This window comes from Tachysurus vachellii, chromosome 8 (assembly GCF_030014155.1).
Source record: "Tachysurus vachellii isolate PV-2020 chromosome 8, HZAU_Pvac_v1, whole genome shotgun sequence".
NCBI classification, from domain to species: Eukaryota; Metazoa; Chordata; class Actinopteri; order Siluriformes; family Bagridae; genus Tachysurus; species Tachysurus vachellii.
The window spans coordinates 13,478,982-13,504,552 of NC_083467.1; the positions used below are offsets into that span (position 1 = coordinate 13,478,982).

At 39.5% G+C, this 25,571-nt stretch overlaps 1 protein-coding gene across 2 annotated transcripts in view; it reads right to left on the reverse strand.

The window, feature by feature from the left end:
* Nucleotides 1–12,648, reverse strand: part of caska (calcium/calmodulin-dependent serine protein kinase a) — a 126,510-nt gene extending 113,862 nt beyond the window's left edge. The window contains exon 1 of one of the 2 annotated variants that reach the window (XM_060876354.1): nt 11,950–12,648. In XM_060876354.1, the coding sequence (XP_060732337.1) occupies nt 11,950–12,008 (59 nt within the window). In that variant the 5' untranslated portion in view covers nt 12,009–12,648. The remainder of the gene's footprint in view (nt 1–11,949) is intronic. The other variant, XM_060876353.1, reaches the window with a different exon arrangement.
* Between the last annotated feature and the right edge of the window lie 12,923 nt (nt 12,649–25,571).

The following is a 25,571-nucleotide window of genomic DNA, read 5'->3' on the forward strand; positions in this document are numbered from 1 at the left end:
ACGCTCAAGGTATACGTAGCAGCCATCGCAGCATTTCATGCTCCTATTGCTGGCCAATCGGTGGGTCGAAACGGCCTCATTGTGCGTTTCCTGAGAGGTGCTAGGCGGTTGAAGCCCCCTCGTCCTCTCACCGCTCCCACTTGGGACCTTCACACGGTCCTTGAAGCGCTCAAGGGACCTCCCTTTGAACCGCTGCGGTCGGCTGGCCTTCGGCCCCTAACGCTGAAAACCGCTCTGCTACTTGCTCTAGCATCGGTCAAGCGTGTTGGCGATTTGCAGGCCCTCTCGGTGAGCCCTGCATGCCTTCAGTTTGGGCCCAATGACTCAAAGGTCATTTTAAAACCCAGGCACGGCTACGTACCTAAAGTGCTCTCAACGCCATTTAGAGCGCAGGTAGTTTCTCTCTCGGCTCTGCCTCTGTTGTCAGGTGAGCAGGAGCTGAATTTACTCTGCCCAGTGAGGGCTTTGAGGGTATACACTGAGCGGTCACAGCCGTTCAGGCAATCTGACCAGCTTTTTGTCTGCTTTGGTGGCCGCACCAAGGGGTCTTCGGTCTCAAAGCAACGCCTCTCGCGTTGGATAGTCGACGCTATCGCTCTATGTTACTCTTCTATGGGTCTTGAGTGCCCCATGGGAGTAAGAGCCCACTCCACTAGAGGGATGGCCTCTTCTTGGGCCTGGTCTAGTGGTGTCTCTATCAAGGACATCTGTGAGGCGGCCAGTTGGTCCTCGCCGTCCACTTTTGTCAGATTCTATAACCTGGACATCCCGACCTTGCACGCTCGGGTTCTTTCGGTTTGATACGACGGCCTCTTCAGACTCCGTCATCATACCACCTCCAGGGAGCTTGCTCCCTCTTAGCAGTGTTGCGTCAAGGGTTCGACGGCTCCGGCCCTCTCACTTATCCTCTGGGCCCCAAGGTGTTCAAGATAAGTCTTGTCGTTCTCTACCGTGGCACGGCGCGGTTGAATTCGTTCCCCATACGCAGTATGAGTGGAGTATCGAAAGGGAACGTACTCGGTTACGAACGTAACCTCGGTTCCCTGAGATACGGAACGAGTACTGCGTTATATGCCGTGCCACGAGGCTGCGGCTTCAGTGTCGTCGCTTCAGTCGTATGACCTGATTTCCTCTGGCGATTTGCCTGCTTATATAGCTATACGCCCCGCCCCCTTTTTTAGCGGGCTTTGGCGCGCTGCATCGCCACAGGCTCGCGCAGCTACGCAGCGCCGTCATTGGTTTTAAAAAAGTTTCATATTAAACCAATGACAGTGCAGTTGCACTGCGTTATTGAAAAAAAGGCTTCAGTATTGAGGAAAAAAGGAGCTTTTCCCCATACGCAGTACTCGTTCCGTATCTCAGGGAACCGAGGTTACGTTCGTAACCGAGTACGATTTTACCGGACGAATGAATCTTAGAGGTTTCTGTAATGATATTTATATTCTGAGTAATGTGCTCATAAATAAGCCTGATGAATTTTCAGTGTCCCGCACAATTAAGCATCATTCTGTACAGACATTACATACGATGCTAAATGTTCACAATATGTTTTTTCATACATGATAAAATAGCAGCGTTTAAATAACTTAAAAATAAAGTTCACAAAGACGGTTGTTGGGCTGAAAAGAAAGGAAAAGAAAAAAAAAACAAAAAACATCTCCCATGTGATTTCTAGGCAGTGTGACTGAATCTGTGGAGGATCCGTCTGAGGTGAGAGGTGGAGTAAAGAGCTCTCAGCTGCTGATTGTAGTGATAATCACACAAGCACAAGTTTACAAACCATCCCAAACATAAAGCAGGCAACTAGAGGGTCAGAGCTAAACTAATGTGTTCTTATTTCTAAGGGCATTTTCTCTATAAATATACATGTCGAACGAATGGAAACGACGGAATATATATAAAATAGTGGAAGATAGTCCCAGTCCATCCATTCAGGACACATCCAGAGGCATTGAGTGGTTTTGAAGATTACATTGTAAGGAAATGTTAGTGAAGATGGTAATTGGGTGCATGAGGGAAGACCAGACGCTGTCTCTCTTTGGTGTGCCAAAGCTGCCTGCCAATATCTAAATTAAAACGGCTCAATTTGTGCTAACGAGAGCCTCCTTTATCAGTTCAGTCAGCAGATCAGATTGTCTGTCTGTAGATCCACCTACTCTGCATTATTTCGTCTGTGTGAAAAACAGAAGACACGCAGCAGTCGCACGTGGTTAGGTGTCGCTTCCCACTCGCAGGCAAAACACAAGGTTATTAAATACAATTGAATTCAGGCATTCGGTGAAGACAGGATGATTACTGTTTGCAATATTCTCCTTCTCACATGCCTAAGTAGTGTTCTTAATGCAGTGCTTTCACCATCCTGCCCACATCGTACATGGAGGCGATACTCGGCATTCTTTTTTCTTTTTTTTATTAGCATTCGGCTTAAAATTCCACATTAACCTAGTGGAGCTACTAAAAAACAGGCTTTTGTCTTCTTGTGGTGTCTGTTACATAGATGTATAAAAAGGCAACAGAAACATATATTCTGGAGGTTAGTTAAGGTTTACAGTTTTAGTGCAGTATACAGACGCACTCAGCTCTTGGTGGAGTTTCATTTCTCTCTGTGGAGAGGAACAACTGCTAAATGGTGTAGGAAAGCTGCTATGTGCTATCCAAAATGTCAAAAGGCTGATGTGTCCCCAGGGCCTTTATCAGTACACTGTGGTCTCTGTGGAGCTGGAGGCTTCTATACACTGTGATAAAGAGCAAAGCCCTCATCAAAATTACTGAAGTTCACAGAGAGGGTAAAGGGTCAGCAGAACCCAGGCAAATAATACACTCTTACTCTGTCTCTCACACGCTCACACACACACACACATTCACATGCTCACTCGCTCTCACACATGCTTACTCTCGCTCACTGTCTCTCACACACACTTGCTCACTTTGTCACACACACTCACTCTCTCTCTCTCTCACACACAAATGCTCACTCTCACTGTCACACAAACATTCACATGCTCACTCTCGCTCATATGCTCACTCTCACTCACTCTCTCACACACACACACACACACACGCTCACTCTGTCGCTCGCATGCACCCATTTACTCACTCACTCTCTACTAGTCCAAAACATGGCTCTCAGTGTAGCCATCTGCAGGCTGTTCAAACTTACTGTGTTCCCTCATTCATTCTTTCTGTAGTTACTGATCAACAGCTAGAAGCCACAAAAAAATCCCAGCAGTCTTCAGGAGTCTAACAGACCCAGATCGCCAGGTGGCTGTGCTACTGATAAGCAGAAAAAAAAAAGTAAATGTAATGTTTATAGCCTTCTGTTCACCTCAGTGATACTGTATCTGCTGGTCAGTGATGCATTATGTAGGACTTTCCTCCTGATGCATTCCACTCAAAATAATAGAAAGCAAACGACTGCAAGGACTTATTGCCTTGATCCTGCACAGCATGAATAAGTGGTGCATCCTCAGGGGTGACGTGTGCTTCAGCAGCCAGTGAATCAGACAGTAAAATGGCTGTGCAGCAAAAAGGCCAATTTGTTTTGGATATTTAGTCTTGCTGACAAAAAAGGTAGTGCAGAAGTGCCTGTGGTGATGGTCATTCAGATTAATCATGACATTCATTTAAGCGATCATATAAATGCGTGTTTTGAGATGTAGAAGTAGATGTAGAGTTGAACTTCTGTATCTTTAGAGCAGATGTATTAAAAGTGCCTCTAATTATTCCCCAGATCCACTCTTAATGGTGCAGTTGATCTTGACAGCTTGGTATGGAGTTTTATGAGCTAGTAAAAGGTTATTATCAGATGGAGGCAGGCTAAAGTGGTGCACCTGCCAGAAGGGAAAACCAAGTGTAGTGCAGCAGACTATAAAACAGCCATATAACAAGTTCAGCATGGGATTAAATGCTGAATCAGTATCACATCATATTTGATACCTTCCCCCCTTCCATTCCACCTTCATAACAGAGGGTCCAGTCAGATCTGGTGGACTATTGGTGTTGGGTTGTTGGACTATTAAGGCGCAATCTAAAAATTCTTATTGTTATACAGACCTGTACAAATCCCACATATTAAAAGTTCATATTACAGGATCACCCCCTCCCCAAAATGTTAGATATGCTAGACAAGCTAAAAAAAAAAAGCACACTGCTTATATGATATTTGTAAGCCACTCATTGACTGGTTTTATGTAATGTACCTTCATAGAATACAAACAAAACCCAGCAATTAAATCTAATTCAAATAAGAAATTGCAAAACCTGCTAAAACCACCAGGAAGCACAGAAAACAACACCCATGTAATATTAACAGAGAGCATTAGTCAAGACACAAACAGTGATATAAATAAAATGATATAAAATATAAAATCCATTCATGTAAAAGTGGTGCCGCTGTCCTCACAGCATACCGAGAGTGACGTGATGTTGTGATGAGAGTTAAGAGGAAGTATCAGATGGTGCAGACAAACTCTAGGACATACGGGGGATTGCGAGGTATGCGCATCATCTCTATCATCATGTGCAGCATTATATCAAATAAATATGACAGACATAAGCAAAGGCATAGCGCGCTCATACAAGGAGAGCTTGATAAAGATGTAAAGAGCTATGTGGCATTGCTGAGTGCAATGAGCACACACAAACTCTCCGCACACAGAGAGAGAGAGAGAGAGAGAAAGAGAGAGAGAGAGAGGAAAGTAGATAAGCGGCTGTGACATGTTGCTGGAGGGATGGAAAGAAAGCCAGACTGATGGGAGTTGAGCTGAACTAATAGGCTGCTAGTGGCTCACACTACACTCGGCCTGTCTGTTATACACTCACAGAGCCACATGCTATAGCTATAACTAAATGAGCGCATTACTGAATAATTACCACATCATAACAGAAAATATGTATGCTTGAAATGATCAGCTGTAAAATCTGGACTGCCCTGAGAAAGTTGTCTGCCCTCTTCCACATACACAAAGTTCACCAACACCTAGGATTTGTTAGTGATGCTGTGAGAGACAGGAGTGAGAGACAGGGGTGAGAGACAGGGGTGAGAGACAGGGGTGAGAGACAGGGGTGAGAGACTATGCCATTCCTCTCACACACTGAATACATCCGATTTTACTCTACTGCACTACTATCCACAGATGGCTTTGGCGTTGTGAGAGATTCATCAAGGGTGAATGCTTTTCTGTCAAGCCACTCAGGGGCCTTCCTTTATTAATGTGTTCAGTGTTCAAAATATGCTCCAATTTTCTAAGTTGAGCTAATAATGGCCAGGTAAAACAGACAGGAAAACCCAGGATCACTGCAATAGAGGATGAAGATGTATATACAGTGTTTATGTTTACAACACAAGACAACAGGGTAAGTAACCCATATCACTGGAAACAGTTTTCACTGTGGAACTGATAATATAGCTATAGGTCAGTAAGTAGGAGCGAGTTAGTCAGGGCTGAGAGTCACAGACAGGGCATCAGAGCCATGAGTGACGGGTCTGTAAGTGAGAAAACCTGGCAACTCACACAGCTCCTCTCAGAGCAAGACTACAAGCACAGATACTCCACACTAGCTTGAACCTTTATACAGACAGAATACCTTAAACAGATTAAAGATTTAGGTGGTTTTCACACTGAGCATGTTTGCGAATCGGAGTGTGACTGTTCATGGGTTCAGTAAAGCAGCTCATTCACAAGGTGCCCCTGCCACTCACGGTACAAGAATGATGATGTCTTCAGCTAAAACAGATGCACAGGTTATTTTACTTCCTGAATGAATGAGGACCCGGGTACGAGTTGAGCTCACATTCAAAGGGAATCACGGCAATATAACTGAACTTCCAGGTAGTCTCAGGTTCTGACCACACTGTGCTTCCCCAGCCCACATGGCAGCTTTCACCTTATCAATTTTCCATGGAAACTGTGCCTTGTTTCAGACTAAACTGCCAGTGTGAAAGACCCTTTAGAGATCCTTTTACTACAAAGTGGTACAGATAAACACTATCCCAATACCAGGATTTAAAAAAAGAAATAAAAATAATGGGAAAGTGTTAAAGTCATTAAGTGTTAACAGTCGATACAAGTAAAGCATGTACACCTAGTAGAGATAAAAGATCGTTGTGCTGCAATCCTGGAAAACACAGGAAACAGAGTTTTGAGGAAATACACATAAATACCGGATGTAAAGCTTATGTAAGAGGACACTAGTTCATTAAGAAATGTAAGGGAACTCTCGGGGGTAAAGTGCATACAAATAATAGCATGTTAAATCAAAGTGTCTTGTTTAATGAGGAACTAGAAAACCAAAAGCATTTTCCTATTTGCTTTTCCTACAGTTTTGTGTTGTGTGTGTTTGTGCGTGCGTGTGCGTGTGTGTAATATAGGACACACCTACATTCAGAGGATCACACAGCTGCACTGCTTTCTGTCCTCAGTGCACTAAACCCATCAAACCACAGCAGTCAGCAGCTCAGGTGGGACACAACTGTGCATACAGAATACCAAAAAGCACTAAAACGGGCACTCTGTCAAACAAGATGTCGAAAAGCTCTTTAAATTCCCAGTTATAAGTGTACTTAAACATTGTATGCTGTGGTTTAATGAGGCTGTTGACCTGAAAGGGTGCATCAATGTAGTAGTACTCAGTGCAGGGCAGATGACGGTAACAAGTGACAGATTTAGTCATCTCACTTCTTTTTTTATTTTCTATCATAATTTACAAATAACATGAAAATCCAGAAATACTTGAGATAGAGATTACACTGAGCTCCCTGGATCTGTGACCCTGTGATGCTCCCTGCCACCATGTTACTCTGTATTCCTTTAGCTTTTGGGAAATAGGGCCAACGAATTGGCTTCGTTCAAAAATCTTACAACCAAAAATAACACTGTGAGCAGACGAGCCTGCTCTGTGACAGTACGATGTGAGAGCAGGCAGTTGTGTACTTTATATAAAATTAAAAAATAAATAAATCAAATAAAAAAAAATGCCCCGTGCACACGTCTACATTAAGGAATACTCTGAAGACTGTATAATGCTTTGTCACAAAACTGTTTTCTCTCAAGCAGATAAACTGATGCGTTTAAATATTTAATCTTGCCGTGCACTGTGAGAACACTATGCTGCTGTCGTCGTGTGCAACTGTGCACAAAAGTTCTACTTCTTAAAACCTTAGCAAATAAGTGCACATAAAACCTCAGGCAGATATGTATGTAGAGGGAAAAAACAACAACAACAAAAAAAACCGAATAAATCCGGATTTCTCAGACACTTTCAAGGCTGTTACTGACTCGCCAGGAAATGAGTTTTTTCTTCAAAGGTCACATGAAACAAGGTTAATGCTAAGGTTAACCCGAGAAGCAGAAAACTTAGGAGACACATTATAATGTAACGAACACGTGTGCTTTCAATAGCACAAGCATGGCAATGCACATATTATTACCGTTCCTGTTGAAATTCCATAAAGTCTATCTCCATTCCTGTTATGCCCAGCCCATCAGATAGCCGTGATAGTGCCACAGCTCCTGTTCCTGTACAGCACTTGGTGTTAGTCAGAGTTAAAGCAGTTTGCACAATATGATTCAGTTAAGTCATAAGCGTTCATTTCTAAAGCAGGTATTAGGCTATTTATGAGTCACTATTCAGCGAATAGTACAGAAGCTCTTTTTTTGTTGTTTCTTTTTTCAACCAAATCTCATGATTACTGAGACATTATAATGATTATTATGCAGATACAGAATAAAAACTGCCTAAACCTGGTTGTATGCTGTTAAACGCTACGAGTGCCACCAAAGCATGTATAAACGGAGCAAAAAGCAGAGGCACAAAACATATGTAACAAGACGTGCCTGTTTGAGAGAACCCCCGATGCAGGCTACTAGTTAAAAATAAAACACAGAGCTTAATGACGAGCGTCCTGAGTCAGTGCTGCTCTGACTGCCATCGACTGAGCTCAGAGCGATATAAAGCCACGGGAAGTCAAAACACTGTCAGGGGAAGTCATGCTCGTCACCCTCCAGCATTCTCCAAGGAACACATGTCTCTCATCTACAAATCAAAGCTAGTAACACACTCTTCTAGTGACATCATTATTTCCAATTAGAGCTGAAAAAAAGCAGCAGTGCTCCAGGAAGGAAGGACCAGGGGTACAATTCAGGGAAGGACAATTCAGGGAATCTACTTGTCATTTTTACACTTTTTTGCTAGATTTGACTATTTTGGTTGCATATTCAATGGTAATAAAGTAATAAAGTAAATGATGTAACCCACCAGTCAAGAGTTTGGATGTGACTCATTAAATCTTCAGCATATGTGACAACTCCTTCAAAACTGCTGGAAAATTCGCAGATGAGTATCTGATTAAGAGAGTTGAGGGAATAGCAAGCATTTGCAAAGCTGCTATCAAGGCAAAGGGTAACTAATCTAAAATACAAGACTGTTTTGGTCTGTTCAACCCGTTTATGGGTAGTTATTAGTTCTCTCTCTCTCTCTCTCTCTCTCTGATACGTTCATTACAGGCGTACTCAGTTCTGCATTTTAATTGTGACACAGGTGGTGATTTCCTTTGTTCTCTGTCAGGGAGGCATGTTAAACGATGCTGACTGGTGGGAACTAATGCAATCTAATAAAAAATTTCGGTTAAATGCAGAGACGTGCTTGTTTAGACACGCCGGGAACAAGCCTGCAGGCTGCCATATGAGCGTAACGTAAGGTCAGTTCCCACCATGTGTCACAGAATGACATGTGTAAAATGTAAGCAGTTGGGGGTTTAACCTAAGCATATCATTTATATTTGTAAATGAAAGTGAGCAGGTGTGGAACGTTATCATCTCATTAGTCCTTTCAGTGAGTAGGCGCAGGTTCCTCTGGTCTTTACAGGCTGCTGGATGCTTTCCTTTCATTGGCTGACACATCATGTGCATAACTTAGCCTGTGTGAAATGTAATTGAAATGTATATGAGGGGAAATTGGGCTTGAAGTACGCATATGATGTGTGAATAAAGTGCTATGACATGCAAATAATTCAAGTTTCCACGCAGCTGAAGCTGACTCCTAATTTGTTCTCAAATAACTGCTGATGTAGACGCTGTACAACTGTTTGATGAATCAGATGTACAACATGCACTCAAATCTGTACACTCATTTATACACTGACCAATAAGGGTTTATTTTCAAGATATTGATTTCAATCAGATTTTGCACTGTATTATTTCCCCCAACAATGCCACATAGGCACATATGCAGTGGAATATTATTGTAGTCCTGACTAATCAAAACATTTGCCAGATTAACAGCGTGACATTTTGACAACTAAAACAGATGCTTTGAGAGGAAAAAAGTGCTTGTACTGGACTCTGTAAACTACAAGTAAAGCGAAAACAGAGCGGCCGTACAAAACTATCAAAAAATGTCTGCGAGGAAATGGTCCTGAATGCTGGATGATTCTGGCCCATAGGGGAAAAAAAAGAAGGAAATATTAGTGTGTGTATTTTGATTGGGAGTAACTTTGATGTGGGCTCACGCTTTTAATCAGAGCCACTAAGAGCTAATTCTACAAACTGAATCGGTTTAGATGCGGCTAAATTTCTGGATCAGGTGAGTAACAAAAAGCCTGCAGCCACAGCAACACTTTACGAGTCATGATGCTGTATAGGATACAGTGAGAAAAAATGGAATATGTGGTCAGTTTACTTTAAAAAGGAGATATGTATAGTTTACATAGAAATATGACGCTTTTCAATAAAGCATGTTTGCAGTGCTTATACTAAACTAATTGAAACAAGTTTCTAATTAGACTGAATGATAGAGTGAGTGTCAGTGCGTCAGATCATGTAATGTGAATGTAAACCAGTTACATCGTCAAATCTAACCAGGATGTTACAGCCGACGATATCCCATATTAATTGGGTTTATGTTACTCTGTTCAATCACGTTAGATATAAAACATTCAAATCATTTGAACTCAATGAGCTTTTTCTAGTATGTGTGTGTGTGTGCGTGTGTGTGTGTAGGGACAGTTTTAGAGTGAGAGGTCTGTATGGGAGACACTGGCTTCTCTCTACTTCAGTGGCTAAGTCTGACTGACGTTAGCAAGATCGCCAGCATTGATCGCAACTTTAAAATTCTCCAGCTAACTGACAAATCCTGTTCAATAAAGAATCACAGAAACACAAGCTAAAAACCTAGCACCTACACTGACTGCAAATTAAAACAATACATTTTCCTGTTCATGCCATCAGTATTTTCTCTTAAAACTGACATTCATATGTGCAGCAGGTGTCATTACTGGAGCATATCACCAAAATAACAGACATGTTTTCACAACAAAATATGGCAAAGCACAATAAATTACTAGACAATCGTCTTCTCTTACTGTCCTGCACCATAATAATGATGTTTATGGTCCAAATTAACACAGAAAGACAAACACTTTGGTAATAAGATCAAATAACCTGAAGCAAGACACACGCTTATGAGCAAGAAAATCAGTATGAGGGCCTCAGTGCAGAAACAACCCAAGTGTGGATCAGTCAGGCAATGAAAGTCTGTCTGTCTGTCTGTCTGTCTGCCTGTCTGTCTCACACACACAAAATATAGTACAGGTGTCTGTATATTTCTTTACTTCAGACAAATACAGAATGAGTGAAGAAGATATTGAGACTGAATAAAAGAGTTTTCACACAAAATGAAGAAAAAAAAAAAAAAAACACAACACACACACACACACACACACACCAGAACAATCTTTCACCACTCGTTCAATCATTTTTGATTGAATGCAACACATGACAGATGAACGGTTAATATTAGGCTTCCTCACCCGCATATATGTACATGCTGATTATGTTGGTAGAGGATTTTATTCATCAGGTAATGCTCAAGTGTTCAAGATTTGGCAAATGATAAAAAAAAACAAAGATCAGTTCAGCCTTCAGACTTCAGCTTCATTGTCTTTAACAGTGTTTAATGAAACGGTTCTTCCAACTAGGAGAGTTGATCGTAGTTGACAGTAGACCTTGCATGATAAGTAAAAAAAAAGCATTTCACCCTATAAAATACCGTCCTTTATATTTCTTACACCGAATATCACTACGGTCCAAGTATCTCTCAAAGCAAGACTCGGCGTATGGTTTCTCTGTGAGGTCTATAACTTTGAGCTTGCTGATACATGTGTGGACCCACCCTTATGTCACAAAACCTCCCAAAGTCACCAAACTTGTACCACAGATTCGCTCATGTCGAATATGTTACACAATTATCTCTGAACTCTGTTGATAGAAAAGGACGTGAATATAAATGCACACCATGGAACCATGGACACGTTGCTCAGGAGGCATGAAAATCAACTTCACAGCGCATAACTCTTGGAAATTAAAGTACCATACTACATTATTCTTTTGTCCCTAGGGTGGTACCATTGTGCAAACTATTTTTTTTGTAGTTGTAGTATGGAATTTACAGCAAATCCTGTAGTATTGCCACCTCACATCATCTCAAAGGGTATATAGTTCAATCCAGGTTTCTTCCAGGATCTCTGGTTTCCTTCCACTTCCCAAAAACATGCCGGATGCTTTTAACTAGTCCCACAGTGTGTAATAGTGTGTGAATTCGTTCATGATAAACTGACATCCCATCCATGACCCTGAGCCTTAGTGTAAGTGATTGAGTATCTTTTACCTGGGAAAGTGCACGTGCTGGGTGCATTTTAAAAAGTATGCGCATGAAATTTCCAGGTGATAAATACTCTTAAAAAGGTACCATGACACCACACCACAACGACAAAAGAAAGAATCATTCAAAAAATAAAAAAATAAACATCTGTGACAAGATACAGTGTGAGTGCAGTCTTAAGACATGATGGGCTTTGCATCCACAGTCACCTCGTGCACAAAACATCAATCATCAAAGCAGGTAAAGTGCAGTGAAAGGGGGAGTGTAACAAAGCTATAACATGACACTTACTTCCCAATGACCTCGCACAGCTCGTAAACGTCTTCGAAAAGGACGTCGTCGTCGGCCATGGTCCAACAACCAGACGGGACAATTTCCTGCCCGAAATGTGTCCACGATGGGAGATATTTACACTCTCAAGTGCTCCCCGTGAGCCGAAATAGCAGGCGCTTGTGAACGCGCCCCAAATTCCAGCGAGCGAAAAAAAAATATCTTCGTGTTTTTTTTTCTTCTCCTCTTTCCTTTCTCTTCTCCGTGAAGGACTGAGTTACAGTAAGCAGAAGGAGCGAACAGAGTGGAAGCGCTCAGCCCCGCTCAGCTCTCACTCTTCTGCCCCACCTTATGCTTCTTCCCAGACTCCCTTTAATTAATCCGGCGCTTACAGCAAACTCTTGGCCACGTTTAGTCTTTATCAGCTTTCTAAACAACTCGCCACATGTAAAGCTTTCAGCGGTTCCTCTGTGGAAGTGTGTCAGTCCAGCTGTCTGTCCTTCTGAATCGCTACAAAACTACTCGCTTGGACAAGAACAAGTCGCTTTGGAGGCAAAAGGAATATTCTCATGGCATGGAGACGCTCCGTAAATACGCGCTCATAGCTTCCGCTATTATACGGGACTCGCTGTCTGTCCCTAGTTTTTTTTTCCCCCAGCACGGCTCCAGCTCTTCTCTGCTCTTCTCTTCTCTTCTCCTCCCAGCCGCTCCTCTGCTCTTTCTGCTCCTACTAAACCCAGGCTCCGCCCTCTCAAGGTTATGAAACTGGAGATCCAGGCGCCACAATGGCTCCAACCGGCTCGGTCGTGTTCCGGAACTACTGCAGTGGAAAACGCGGAGTACATGAGCCGCAATGGCGACTAGAGCTCGTCTATGAAGCCCCAGTTTCCTAATGTCAGTTACTCTCAGGACGTCATGTGGTACTGAGTGGTGTGTATCCAAGAGCGCGTTAAATGGATAAACATTAACAAGCCAGTATATATAGGACACAAATTAGCAAATGAACCATTTCTTATCAAGACATTCTTAACAATACTTATGAACAGCACACTGGATAAACATTGGGGGAAATGCAAATAAATAGGCTGTGTTAATAAGTCAGAATTAACAGCACACAATACACACTAAATGTTTGGTGATGCCAGATTTTCAGACCCATACTGTATGTGAGCAATTGTACATGATGTCTGTTTTCCTTCACTTGAAATAAGAGGCCTAAACCTGTTCCATCATACCAAAGTCCCTTTGCACAAAGTGAGCTCCACGATGATAAGGTTTGCCAAACTGGAGTCAAAGAACTTCTTCTGACATCAACCTCACTGAACATTTTTCACAGATTGTGCTCCAGACCTCCACACCAGACATCAGTGTTTAAGCTCATTGATGCTCTTATGGCCACACTTCAAAATCTAGTGGAAAGCCTTCCCAGAAGAGTGGACTGTTTTATAATAGGAAAGGGGAACTATGACTGCAATATGAGGTTCAAAAAGGACGTCTGTGTCATGGCCAGGTGATTGCACACCTTTGGCCAAATAATGTATGATGAATAATTATAGATCACATGACAACATGGGTGTGAGTGAATGAGAGTGTGTGTGTGTGTGCCCTGCGATGGGTTGGCACTCCGTCCAGGGTGTAACCTGCCTTGATGCCCGATGACGCCTGAGATAGGCACAGGCTCCCCGTGACCCAAGGTAGTTCGGATAAGCGGTAGAAGATGAATGAATGAATGAATGAATGAATGAATGAATGACAACATGGAAAAACTTTTTCACACCAGTTGGAATTCAAAGAATTTATATTTATGACATTTAGCAGACCCTTATCTGGAGCAACAAAGGACAAAGATCTAGCATAAGTTTAAAAGAAAAAAGTGCAGGTTATTCTAGGTCTCGTATAGAGCTCTGTCTCATTTTCCTACAATTAGACTTGCCTTTAGGAAATAGGATCATTAATTTCTGTAGGAAACATGCAAAGAGAAGAAACCCTGCTGTAATCCTATCACATTAATGACTACAATGAATCCTACATGAGAAACCCCCGAGTCCAGACAGATGCTTGTGCAAACATGTGAAAATGGGTCATTGATTTCTCTGCTGAATTCACAGCAAATTTGTCTGTTTTTTTTTTTTACCATGTCCTCATGCCTACATTGATGGTCCATGACTTATAGTCTGATTGCCTTCTATTGCATGAATATTGCAGTTGTATAGTTTAATCTTTAATGAGTAAATGAGAAATTTACTAAATGATTCTATTCTCTAACCTTAGCAGGTTGTGCTACTATAAAAATGAATAATTCTAAATTATTATATAGATATCAGAGGAATAAGTTCATATACAAAAAATAATTAAAATCCTTTTCTTTTTCTTTAGAAATCATAAAAGTAAGAGCTTTCAAAGCATTCATATTTTTAGCTGATGACAGCTTTTGTGCACTTGAGTTAATTGGATGTTGTTTTCCCAACGAGGATCCCAACAAATAAATGAATGCCCTTTACTATTATAAATAATATACTGGTCAAATACTGTATTTTAAAACATTGGCAGCAAGCAAGCAAGCAAACAAACAAACAAACAAACAAACAAATAAATAAATAAATTTCTGATTAGGATTGGAGCTTGAGAAAATCATGGCAAAAGCCTATTACAAAACATAATATATGTTGTTTTTTGCATTTTATATTTATTTTTACATTTTCATTTTCCCTTTTTCTTGTCAGACCCATTTTTAGATGCAAAATATTTACCTTGGAATGTGTTCATTAAAACTTTATCTGCTTTATCGACTGTCTGTGTTTTATAAATAGAATCCATACGAAAAAAACATATTAAGCATATTAAGAATAGAATTTCAACAAAATTATAATAAAAGTAGAATTTACTGTACAGTCGGGAAAAGGGAAGAATTATATGGAAAAATCTGAAGTTGTGTATATCAATGTGGATCAGTGTTAAAACACGATGAGTGTTATGAATAAAGTGCAGATGTGAGTTGTTCTGCAAAACAATCTAGAGAAGGTAGTGTGTGTGTTGTGTAGAAAAGAAAACTTAAAAAGCCACCAAAAAAAAAAAGCTAAAACAAATAGCATGGTGATGTACATTGATTGAATCTGTTATATGTCAGGGAATGATTAATTTACAGTAAGATCCATTTTACATTCACTGCACCCTAGTTTACCCCCCAAAACGTTCACACACTAACACACACACAGAATTGAGCTCTGCAGTGATGCATACTAGAGGAGTAGAGTGACTCCGTGGTTATACTGAAAGAAGCCATCCTTTAGTAAAAAGTTTACATTTCCTTTTTTTAAAATGATATTTCGAGCTGCACTTAAAACATTCACATGGCACAGTTGCTGGTCTGGAAGTCTGCTTTGTTGAGATAAGGTATTTTTTGCTGATTTTGTAGCTCATTCAAATTAATTTTGCTGTCAAATACAGCAGCTGATGCAGACAGGCCTTAAAAAACACAATTCTGCGTCACTGTAGTAAAAAGGATATGTGGTTATTCATAAGGGACTATATTTGTTACCAAATACCATTTTTAAATGATAAGAGGAACATCAATAGCATCCTCCATACTGTCTATTTTGTATATATCTGACAGCAGTTATGTTTGAGCAAGAGTACTGTACTGTAAGTGAATTACAGGTTTGGGACTTTGGGGTCCACTGATGCAAACGTCAGACAGAGGAAGTCGCTTATGTGTGTCTTGCAGCCTGAGGCTAACATTATTGAACTTCAAGCTTCCTTTAATCTGCAGAATCTCCCAGGCAACACCTTTAGGTCTCAGACATATTCTTATGATTTACACCCATCCCAAATATCTGCACTAACAACTAATAGATTTGAGTGTACATATTTGTATAGTGGCATTTTGTATACAAACACAGTTAAATAAAAATGTATAGAAGTAAAGCCATATAACAAAAATATACCACTGAAAAGATGAATTCTGTGGGTCGGTTCAGCAAGAGATAAAACAGAAGGTTAATAATGCTGTTAAAGTTCAACATATCAGAGATTTACATTCAGAGTTTCAGAAAAATATGTTGTTTGAGTTAGACTACTGGCTGATTTGAAGTAAATATGACCTTGTTAGTCAGTTCTCTGTGGTATTAGTGTTTAATTCCTTTGTTTCCTCTGTTTCTTTTGTATAAAATGCTTTGCGTAATTATATTTACCAAAGCTTTTCTGTCAAAATTTTCCAGTAGTTTCTGAAGTAAAGTATTTAGAGCTCCAAACTCTGATGCTTCTTTTAAAAACTATTAGGGTCACAGTACCTTGTATTCTTATAATGAAAATCCAACATACTCTTTCCATCACTTCTCCATACTGTATTTACACTGAGGTTTACAATCCTGCTACATAATTTCCCCATTAATCGACATAGAGCACTCAATTTGCACACTCACTGTCATCATTTGAGCCATTTTAATAGGGTTCATTGGAATTTCATTCCCACTTTTCAGAGTAGGTGAGTTGATTTTTGTTTTGGTATGACAGGCATCAGGGGATGATACATGCTTGATTGTGAATCTATACACAGATGAGAATTATTGCATTTTTGCATTGGAAAGAAATGCAGGCTCGTTAGGTGCTAATATTTGGTGACTTACACCATGAGCACAATTAGCTGTAATTCTGGGCTTATGTTATTAAATGACTTAAATCAATGTTGTTTAGCACTGAACCAATCAATACATGAGCCCCAGATGAATTTATAACTCCAGTTGAGCCGGGAGATTAAGCCAACCTGGGCTATATCTCATCTATCTGTCTCAGTTCATGAGCTGTCTTGCAGGTGTGCTTATAGACAGAAACCCAAAACTGCAGATACATAGAGCAAAGGGCAAAGAAGGAAAAAAAACAGATTTTGAACCCAACCTGTTTCCTCCTTTAGTCTATTAGTTACAGGTTCACAGTTAGATTGTAATACTGTCTTAGTTGTAAACTGTATTAGATAAAAGCGTCTGTGAAATCAAGCCTAGTATCTTACAGAAATGCTTTGATTGTTTCCCTTCTCACTGTTAAGCTACTCTGAATACAATTCAAGTAAATGTAAGATAATACAGAATATTTAATAAATCACAGCATGTTATCACATTGCACAAGATTACAGAGGAATATAAATAATAATACATGTCCAGGGTAGCTCAATATCAGCCTAAGGATGTGTGTGTGTGTGTGTGTGTGTGTGTGTGAGTGAGGGGGGGGGTGTCTTCTTGTCTCTTAACTGTCCATAACTTCAATATTTATCCCATACTCTCACAGTCTGAGACTATCATGCATCACTTTACTGTAGTCATAATCAAACCCATTTTCATTTGCATAATAAAAAACCTTGAGGCTAATCATCAGCAGAGCTACTCGGTCAGGCTGTTCACTTCAGGGCTCTCTGGTTTTTTTTTTGGCAACACTGGAGGCCATGATACTCCTTTGGATCTAATATCAAAGCAGCACCAGGAGGTGTGGAGTGTGTTGAGTGGCACAAAGCCCTCCATGATCTTCATGTAACAGTGTGTCCTCCTCTCATTCTTTGCAACCAGAACTGCTCTGAGCCCCCTGTTGTTGGAGAGCGCTTTAGACTGTCTCCCCAGAGACATGTTCCTCAGTGGGAATCCAGACTGACTTATTCAAACATGCCAGACTGGCCATGCCAGCAACAGTCAGGCTTATGTAAGCAGGAGTCCTCATTACCCAAACACCTCAGCAACAAGATAGATCAGCCCAGGGCCTGTGGAGCCCAGTGCTGGTGTGTGTGTGTGTGTCTGTGTGTGTGTGTGTGTGTGTGTGTGCATATGCGTTTGTGTGTGAAGATGCAGTCAGTGGCATAAGTAGGCGTAGAAACAAAACCTCCACATATTTTTAAGCACCAGGTTTTGTTCCACACGCTGAAGAAGCCCTGAGATGTAGCTTATATTTCTTGCTGCACTCAGCTAGCTATCATTCAAGGAGAGCATTAGCACAAGATTGAAGCTCTCTTACTGAAACCCTGCACATTCTTTACATGCTCAATTTCATTCGCCCCTAAGAACTTTACAGAGGAGTGTCAACTTGAAACACGGCCGGTTTATTTTAGGCCACAGTTAATGGCCTAGTGCACCCGACTGAAAAGAGGCAACAAAAAGTTCCCAAGCACATTTATTTCATTCTGCTTCATGTATGCTTCATCTAAGATGCACAGTTTACAGAAATCAACCAATCATGGACTTTGTTTACGTTTTGCCAAATAAATCTAGACACTTCTTCTCAGAGCTGGTTTGATTATACTGGAGTAAATATCTAACCACACTGAATAAAGAATATTCTGCCCAGTTTTTGTGGGTTTGCTTACTCAGTAAGGACAAGGCGACTACAGGAAAGCGATCTGATACTTGTGGGAAGAAATGAGTAAAATGACTTGCTCTACCAGGTTACATAAGCACTGCCTCTAGGCCAGTGTGTAGTAGTGCACCTACGTCAACATTCTGACTTTGCTCCTACATGCAACACTGAAACATGCATTCAAGTGTCAAGTGAACCTGTAAGAGACCCACTTTCAAGTTTCAAGTAACATTCATTAAACAGACAAAGAAGAGCATTCATGACTAGATGTGTGTTTTGGCTGAAATAAAAGATTAGAGATAGCTTTTCTGAAAGGTTTTGCAATGTGCTGTTAGAGGAATAGTTCTCCTCCAGCATGGTGACACAGGTGAAGATGTGTGTGTCTGTGTGTCATTTAGCAAATGGAAGACAGGCTCATTAGCTCTAGTGTAATGAGATACATGTATTATTCTGAGGTTGATGATTAAGGCTCTTAAGAAGAGAGGTCCATATTACTATATATAATCCCGACCTCTATATACATTCAATATTATTTGCATGGAAAATACAGTTACAGTGTGGCATTATATAAAAATGTATAGCTTCTCGTCTACCAGATCAAAATCTGAATACTTCTTTACTATCCTGATGATGGTGGCAGAGGATTTGGAGCATATCACAGGAACACTGGATACAATGCAGGAGAATTCACTCTGGATGAAACATTGACATCTTATTGCAGCCACTATTGACTAAATAAAGACCTCATTAAATTAGTGCTCTCTCTAACACCTGAATATTTTTTGCGTAAGGACGTTTTCATCGCTTAATCACAGATTCTAATTATCTCCTTTATCGAAGTCAAGTGACTTTTATTGTAATAAGTTACTTTAAATCTAAATTTATCATAAAGCTAATACAAGATGGTGTCAACATGCTTTGCTACATGGGCCAGAATGACCCAGATACAGCTACAGTTCAATAGATAGACACAAATAAAACAACTTCTTTTTCATAAAAATCACTTTTAGCCATTTCTCAACATTTCTCATATGTTTTCTTGTGGTTTAGCTGAACATATAAATAGAGAGTGTTTAAAAACCTCTAACTGGAACTCATTCCTGAACTTATACTGGCACAAGAGAATAGCACTGCTGTAGATTATCATGTTATTCGATAGGCAATTGCTTATCAATTCCATTGTTCTTAAAGGTTCTTGATGGTCTTGTTGAAGCAGATTTCTACTTCCTGGGAAAATGTGTAACTTCTACATATGTAAAGTACCTAGTATTCTGTTCTTCTGATCATCTTACAGAAGCACTCTGGAACACTGACTAAGACACTACTATAGGCTATGACAATAAGCCTTTACATGTGTGCTGCCCCCTTGTGGACAAGCCTTTTAAAGCTCTAATGTACACGAAACGTTTGTAAACATTCAACGTGCATGCCAGAGCACAATGAGTCAAAAAACACTTTCGTTGCACATTAAACAACCAAGAAAACTTAATGAAACATCTGCAGCATTTGTACAAATCACTCTAACCCACATAGAGAACTCAGCATGTCTAAAAGCAATCTTTAACTTTAACTTAAAATATTATCGGATGCACTGTTTTATGTGATCTTTGAGTCTTTTCATTTTTAGCATTTATTCAAAATATTCCTTATTGCCAGCCTAATGAATAACCATGAATAGGATCAACAAAATATCATATTTACTCTAAATAAATGTATGTGGTTCAAAAGGAAAGTATGTATGGAATGTTTTGTTTTGACTAGCTGCATGTGTTGTCTTGTTTGCTAGCTTTATCATCTTCAAATTTATCCTTAAATTTAAGCTCAGTTAATCTATTTGAATCGTAAAAAATTTACGTCGGTTTGTATAGGAGATATTTTTCCATCCAGAGTTAGCACTTTTAACTCCTAGACACTTTTTAAAAAAACATTTACCGGCATGTTTTTTTTTTCCTTACAATCTTAGACTACACTGGCACTGACCAAATTACATATCAAGTGAAAACAGAAAACTTCATGCCAGTTTGATTGTCAGCAGTGTTTCTGAGTGAATTGTCCTCTGACAGGAAAAAGTAAAGCCAGCATCTCTTTTATGTTAGTCATTTATTTTTTGTCATATCATTCAGCCTTTTCATCAGTCAATGCATCCTCACTAAATTAAACTTATCGGCTTCACTGGGAGCACACGTCATCTTTTCGCTCCATCTTTAGACAGACAGACAGACAGACAGACAGACAGACAGACAGACAGACAGATAGATAGATAGATAGATAGATAGATAGATAGATAGATAGATAGATAGATAGATAGATAGATAGATTAGATTAGATTATTGATCCTAGAGGAAATTCAACATATAGGAAAACAAGATAATCACAACACAGTACCCCACCACCACCCAAATTAATCCTCAGCAGTTAAACTATAAGCACCAGACACTGTACTCAAGACCAAACAGATTAAATTGTTGAACCATGTAAGTTAAAAAAATATGTTATGCTGTAGCATTGTTCACTAGGCACAGCAGTGAGTAGGTAGTAACATTGGGGTGAAAGATGTGCAAATGAGGTCATTTTTTTAAATGTCCAGTAGAGGCAGGTAATGACAGATGGAAAACTAATATAATTAGTCACTGCTCAGTTTGTATGTTTCCTTCCTGCCATACCTGAGAGTTGTACAGTCTAATGGCCAGGTGGACAAAAGAGTTTGTCAGTCTTGCAGTGAAGCATGATAGAGACAGCAGTGTTCCACTGAACACACTCCTCTGCTGGTGAATATGCTGTGCAGAAGGTGGTGTGTGTTGTCCTAGAAGGAATGCAGCTAGTGTATATTAGGTCTAGATGGACTAAAACAATCTATCATGTTTATGTGTCTATGTTGTGTGCAGGTGGTTATCTACAGCTAAACACTGCCTCAGTTAGGGCAGATGTCAGGTCAAGGCCTTATCATGGTGTGGTATGCAGCTGCTGCACCTGCACTATATGGACCCTGCCTGCTGGGTAACTGTGTGTGTGTGTGTGTGTGTGTGTGTGTGTGTGTGTGTGTGTGTGTGTGTGTGTGTGTGTGTGTGTGCAAAGAGCTAGCAGCATCTTGATGAAAACCTGGTGAATTCAATACTCCATTTCAAAGCCGTCTACAGTTTTATCTTATTTCTGATATTAGACCAATATTAGAAAAGTAAATGTTATTTGTATTATTTTTTGTTCTTTTGATTGCTGTATTTTCCATCACTTTTGTTTTCGAGCTCTGGGATCACAAACCTGAGTGCAACTTGTTAGTAGTTTTGTTATGACAAGATGAAAAGCAGTAGAAGTGGCAGAAATTCCCAGCAAGAAATTCCCACAGGAAATCAGTCTTGGAATGTCACAATACTTTATGTTTGTTTCACATTTAACTATCATCAGTGTTCCAGTCACACATACAACTATCAGCAATGCTGCAAATAAATTGCTACTGAATAGGAGTAAAGGGAATAGCTAGTTCAGGATCTGCTAAAAAAAAAAAGCACAAATATACATTTTGCAGTTTTAGATAACAGAGATATTTCTGATAATACTAAATTTCTACCTTTTCCTTGAAACGGTGAAATCAATGGATTGAATGTATAAAAGTGTTTAACCTTTTTAAATATTGCACATAAAATAAGTGCTAAGTTAAAATGATGTTTTTTTTCTGACCACACAAAAACTGATAAAAAGGTGACAGAGAGCATCTCACTACTCTTGTGTTATTAAAATCGGCATAGCTTTACCAACAGAATCAGACGTCTGTTACTTATTGTAATTTACATGCTGAATCACAATAATTATTTATTTATTATATAAAAATTTTCAAATAGTTCTCTAGGGATCTATGTGACAAATCACTTATATTTCTATATTTAGCGCCATGTTTTCCTTCAAGCCCCAAGAGATGCATGTTGGCTTAAAATTGGATAGAGAAGAAATATGACCTATTTCCAGTTTTTGTGTGAAATGAAACATGTGGGAATAGAGCAATTCATGAACACCTGACAAAAAGAAACTTAATGCCAGTACACAGCATTTTAAATGTATTCTACTGGGTTTTGGCACAAGTGCTATTGTGGAAACAAATCCTTATCAGTTTATACAAACAAAAAGAGCCTCAATCCTTAAACTAATATATTCCTCCTAGTCAGCCATGACGTATTTATTGAACATGCATTGGGAACGTTTTATCTTAAAGAGAGCAACACTCTTCTAAGAGCAGGCCACTTATTGCAGCCCTATGCAATTAAATTAAGAGTCAAGCGCTGACTTTGCTTGATAATCTGCCAAGGTTCTCTGTGTTCATAAGCAGAGAAGCCCTAGAGGTCTATCACGATAAAACCTATTGATAACCTTCTTTATTTAAACCTCATAGAGCAGCTCTGCTCTGTCATACTATAACATAGCATCCTAGTTCAATTATATTAAGTTCAACTTTTATAGTATATTTAAACATTTTGAGCGTGATAGACGTAGTAAAATGTAACAATAATATTAGGTACTATTTCTCATTATATGTAGAATTAAACTAGAGGATATTTGAGGTCAGAGATGTCACTGAATTAATGGAGGTAAAACTAATCAAACGAGTCAATCAGTCTCTTATTGTCCTATGTAAATCATCATAGCAGAATTAAGTTATGTGAACATATTTCTTCTTTTAAACTCCAATTGTCATGACAAGTTTAATTAAACTTGATCCATTGTCTTTGACTACTTGTGAGTGAAAATAAAGCTTATCATCAAGTTGAGTTTATTCACAATTTTAAAGCAGCAGGTGAAGTTTTGTTTGCAAGTTTAACTATCTTGAATTAGCGTACAGTGCAATTTGGTCCTTGATTGGAGTATAAATTGCTCCAAATTGCCTGTTATCCAATCCAGGGTATATTCCTGTCTTGCATCTGCTGTTCCTGGGATAGCCTCTGGATCTGCCATGACCCTGACTGGTGTGAGGTGTTTACTGAAGATAAATGAATGAAATACATCAATGTTGCCATATAAACATTCTTTAAAAAGTTTTAGGCTGATGATATTCTTAGTCTGCGATCTTGTGAAGAAGTATTGATGTGTTCATTGATAGGAACAATGTCTGGATGCCTCAGGATGGGTAGAAAGAGAGAAGCAGTGGAGAGGGATTAACATATCTGCTGTTCATAAAAATGTGCAAGTCTAATGTAATAGTGCACAAGATTATGGGATGTATTATGTGTACGCCTGACTAAAGACATGAGTTTTTAATCTACATTTGAACTGGGAAAGTGTGTCTGAGCCCTGAACACTATCAGGAAGACTATTCCAAGTTTGGGAGCTAAATAAGAAAACGCTCTACCACCTTTAGTGGACTTAGATATTCTGGGAACTACCAGAAGTCCTGAGTTTTGTGATCTCAGAGAGCGTGAAGGATTGTAACGTGTTAGGAGACTAGTTAGATATGTGGGAGCTAAACCTTTCAGAGCCTTGTATGTAAGTAGCAGCAGTTTGTAATCAATTCTAAACTTAACAGGTAGCCAGTGTAGAGATGATAAAATTGGGGTTATATGGTCATACTTTCTTGTCCTAGTGAGAACTCTGGCAGCTGCATTTTGGACTATCTGTAGCCTATTTATTAAAGATGCAGGACAACCACCTAGTAATGCATTACAATAGTCCAGTCTAGAGGTCATGGAAGCATGAACTAGTTATTGGAGTCTGAGCTATTGGAGTTTTGCATATTCTCCTCATGGTCACATGGGCTTCTTCATGCCCATTCTTTAAAATAAATAAATAAAGAACAAATTAATCTATGCTTATTGGAATATTAAATATAATACACTGATAGAATTCTTCAATATTCTTTTACTTTGTATACTTGCCAGTTGCTGTAGGCTAATGTGTGGGAGGTGGAGGCTGATTTTCCTCAGTTGGATGTATGAGCTCAGTCATGCTGTTGCAGAGGAGCTGTAGGCTGATAGATGAGTGGATGATCATTCAACAATTCATGCATGCAGTGGTTCTAACCTACTCAACTCCTCTGACTCAGGGTCTATAGGAGTGGGAGTGTTGGAATCTTTCTCTCTGGATGATATTAGCATTATTTTAAATAAAAATGCATTGTGGTGAAGGTTGTTTGTCAGTTTTGCTTCTCTTCTTGCTCTGCTCATCTCACACTCCTTCTGTCCCCTTCTAAAGAAAGTGCATCTTAGAGACTGAGACGTAGAATGTTGAAGGTAGAATTATATTTAGACTTTTTCTTTGAAAGCTTGCTTTGGTGTCAAGTTGAAAAATAGTAACTCTGTAAAGAGTGTTATCAATCATACGGCACGGCACCACAAGGTATTCTTCAGCCTGACCTAAAAGTTAGAGCTTTCTTATCATCTCAGTTTGAAGAGTTAAAGGCTGACTATAGTAGAAGGACAAATGAACTAAGTCATATTCTGTTAAACAAAAGACTTTTGTTCAATATTTTGGGTACAATTACGTTTGGAGTTTAATTTTCTTTACTGGGTTTGAAGAAATTTAAATAAAAATAAACTCAACCATCAGTCACAAAATGAACATTTTGTGCTAACACAACAATAACTGTACATGAATAATCACAAACTAAGACCTGAATTAATACTTACTTAAATATGAACTAATGATGAGTTAAGGCATGTAGTAATCATGAACTAATGAAGAACAAACATTAACTACAACATGAGTCCATAACGACCACCTATTCACATAACATCATACATAAAATCCATCAAACGCTACCACAAAGTTTTACAACTTTTGTAAAAACAACGTTTTACGCAAAAATATGACTTCTATAAAGCTGAAGCATACAATAAATTGAATGGTGACAGAAACATTGTCATGAAAGCCCCGATTGCTGAGTTGACTACAGCAAATTCTGAGGACATCAAAGCTTTGAGAGTAACCTTTAAAAAGGCTTGAAAGCATCCAGAAAAGATTTGTCTTGCACAGAGCCCGACTCAGCCGAATGTAGACATGATAAGGAATTTAAGAGTAGTGCCGTTTTTGATATTTCCAAAAAAGTGAGTGTGATGCCCACTAAAGTGTTATCACATTTGTGGTAATTTCTATAATTTTATAATTATTGTTTGTGAATATTTGTTCATTGGAATTAATGTTTGTGAATATTTGTTCAGCTGTAATTGAACTGGTCCCACCATTCTTGCAGTAAATCATTTTTTTAGAAATGTCAGGAGTAATTGTGGAGTTTGCCAGCGGGGGGTAATATGGCGCTTATCGTGCTCCAGGGGGCTTTGCGTCAGTTCGGTCCACTTCGCGGTTTTCCTCTTTCTGCTGAGCGAGATGAG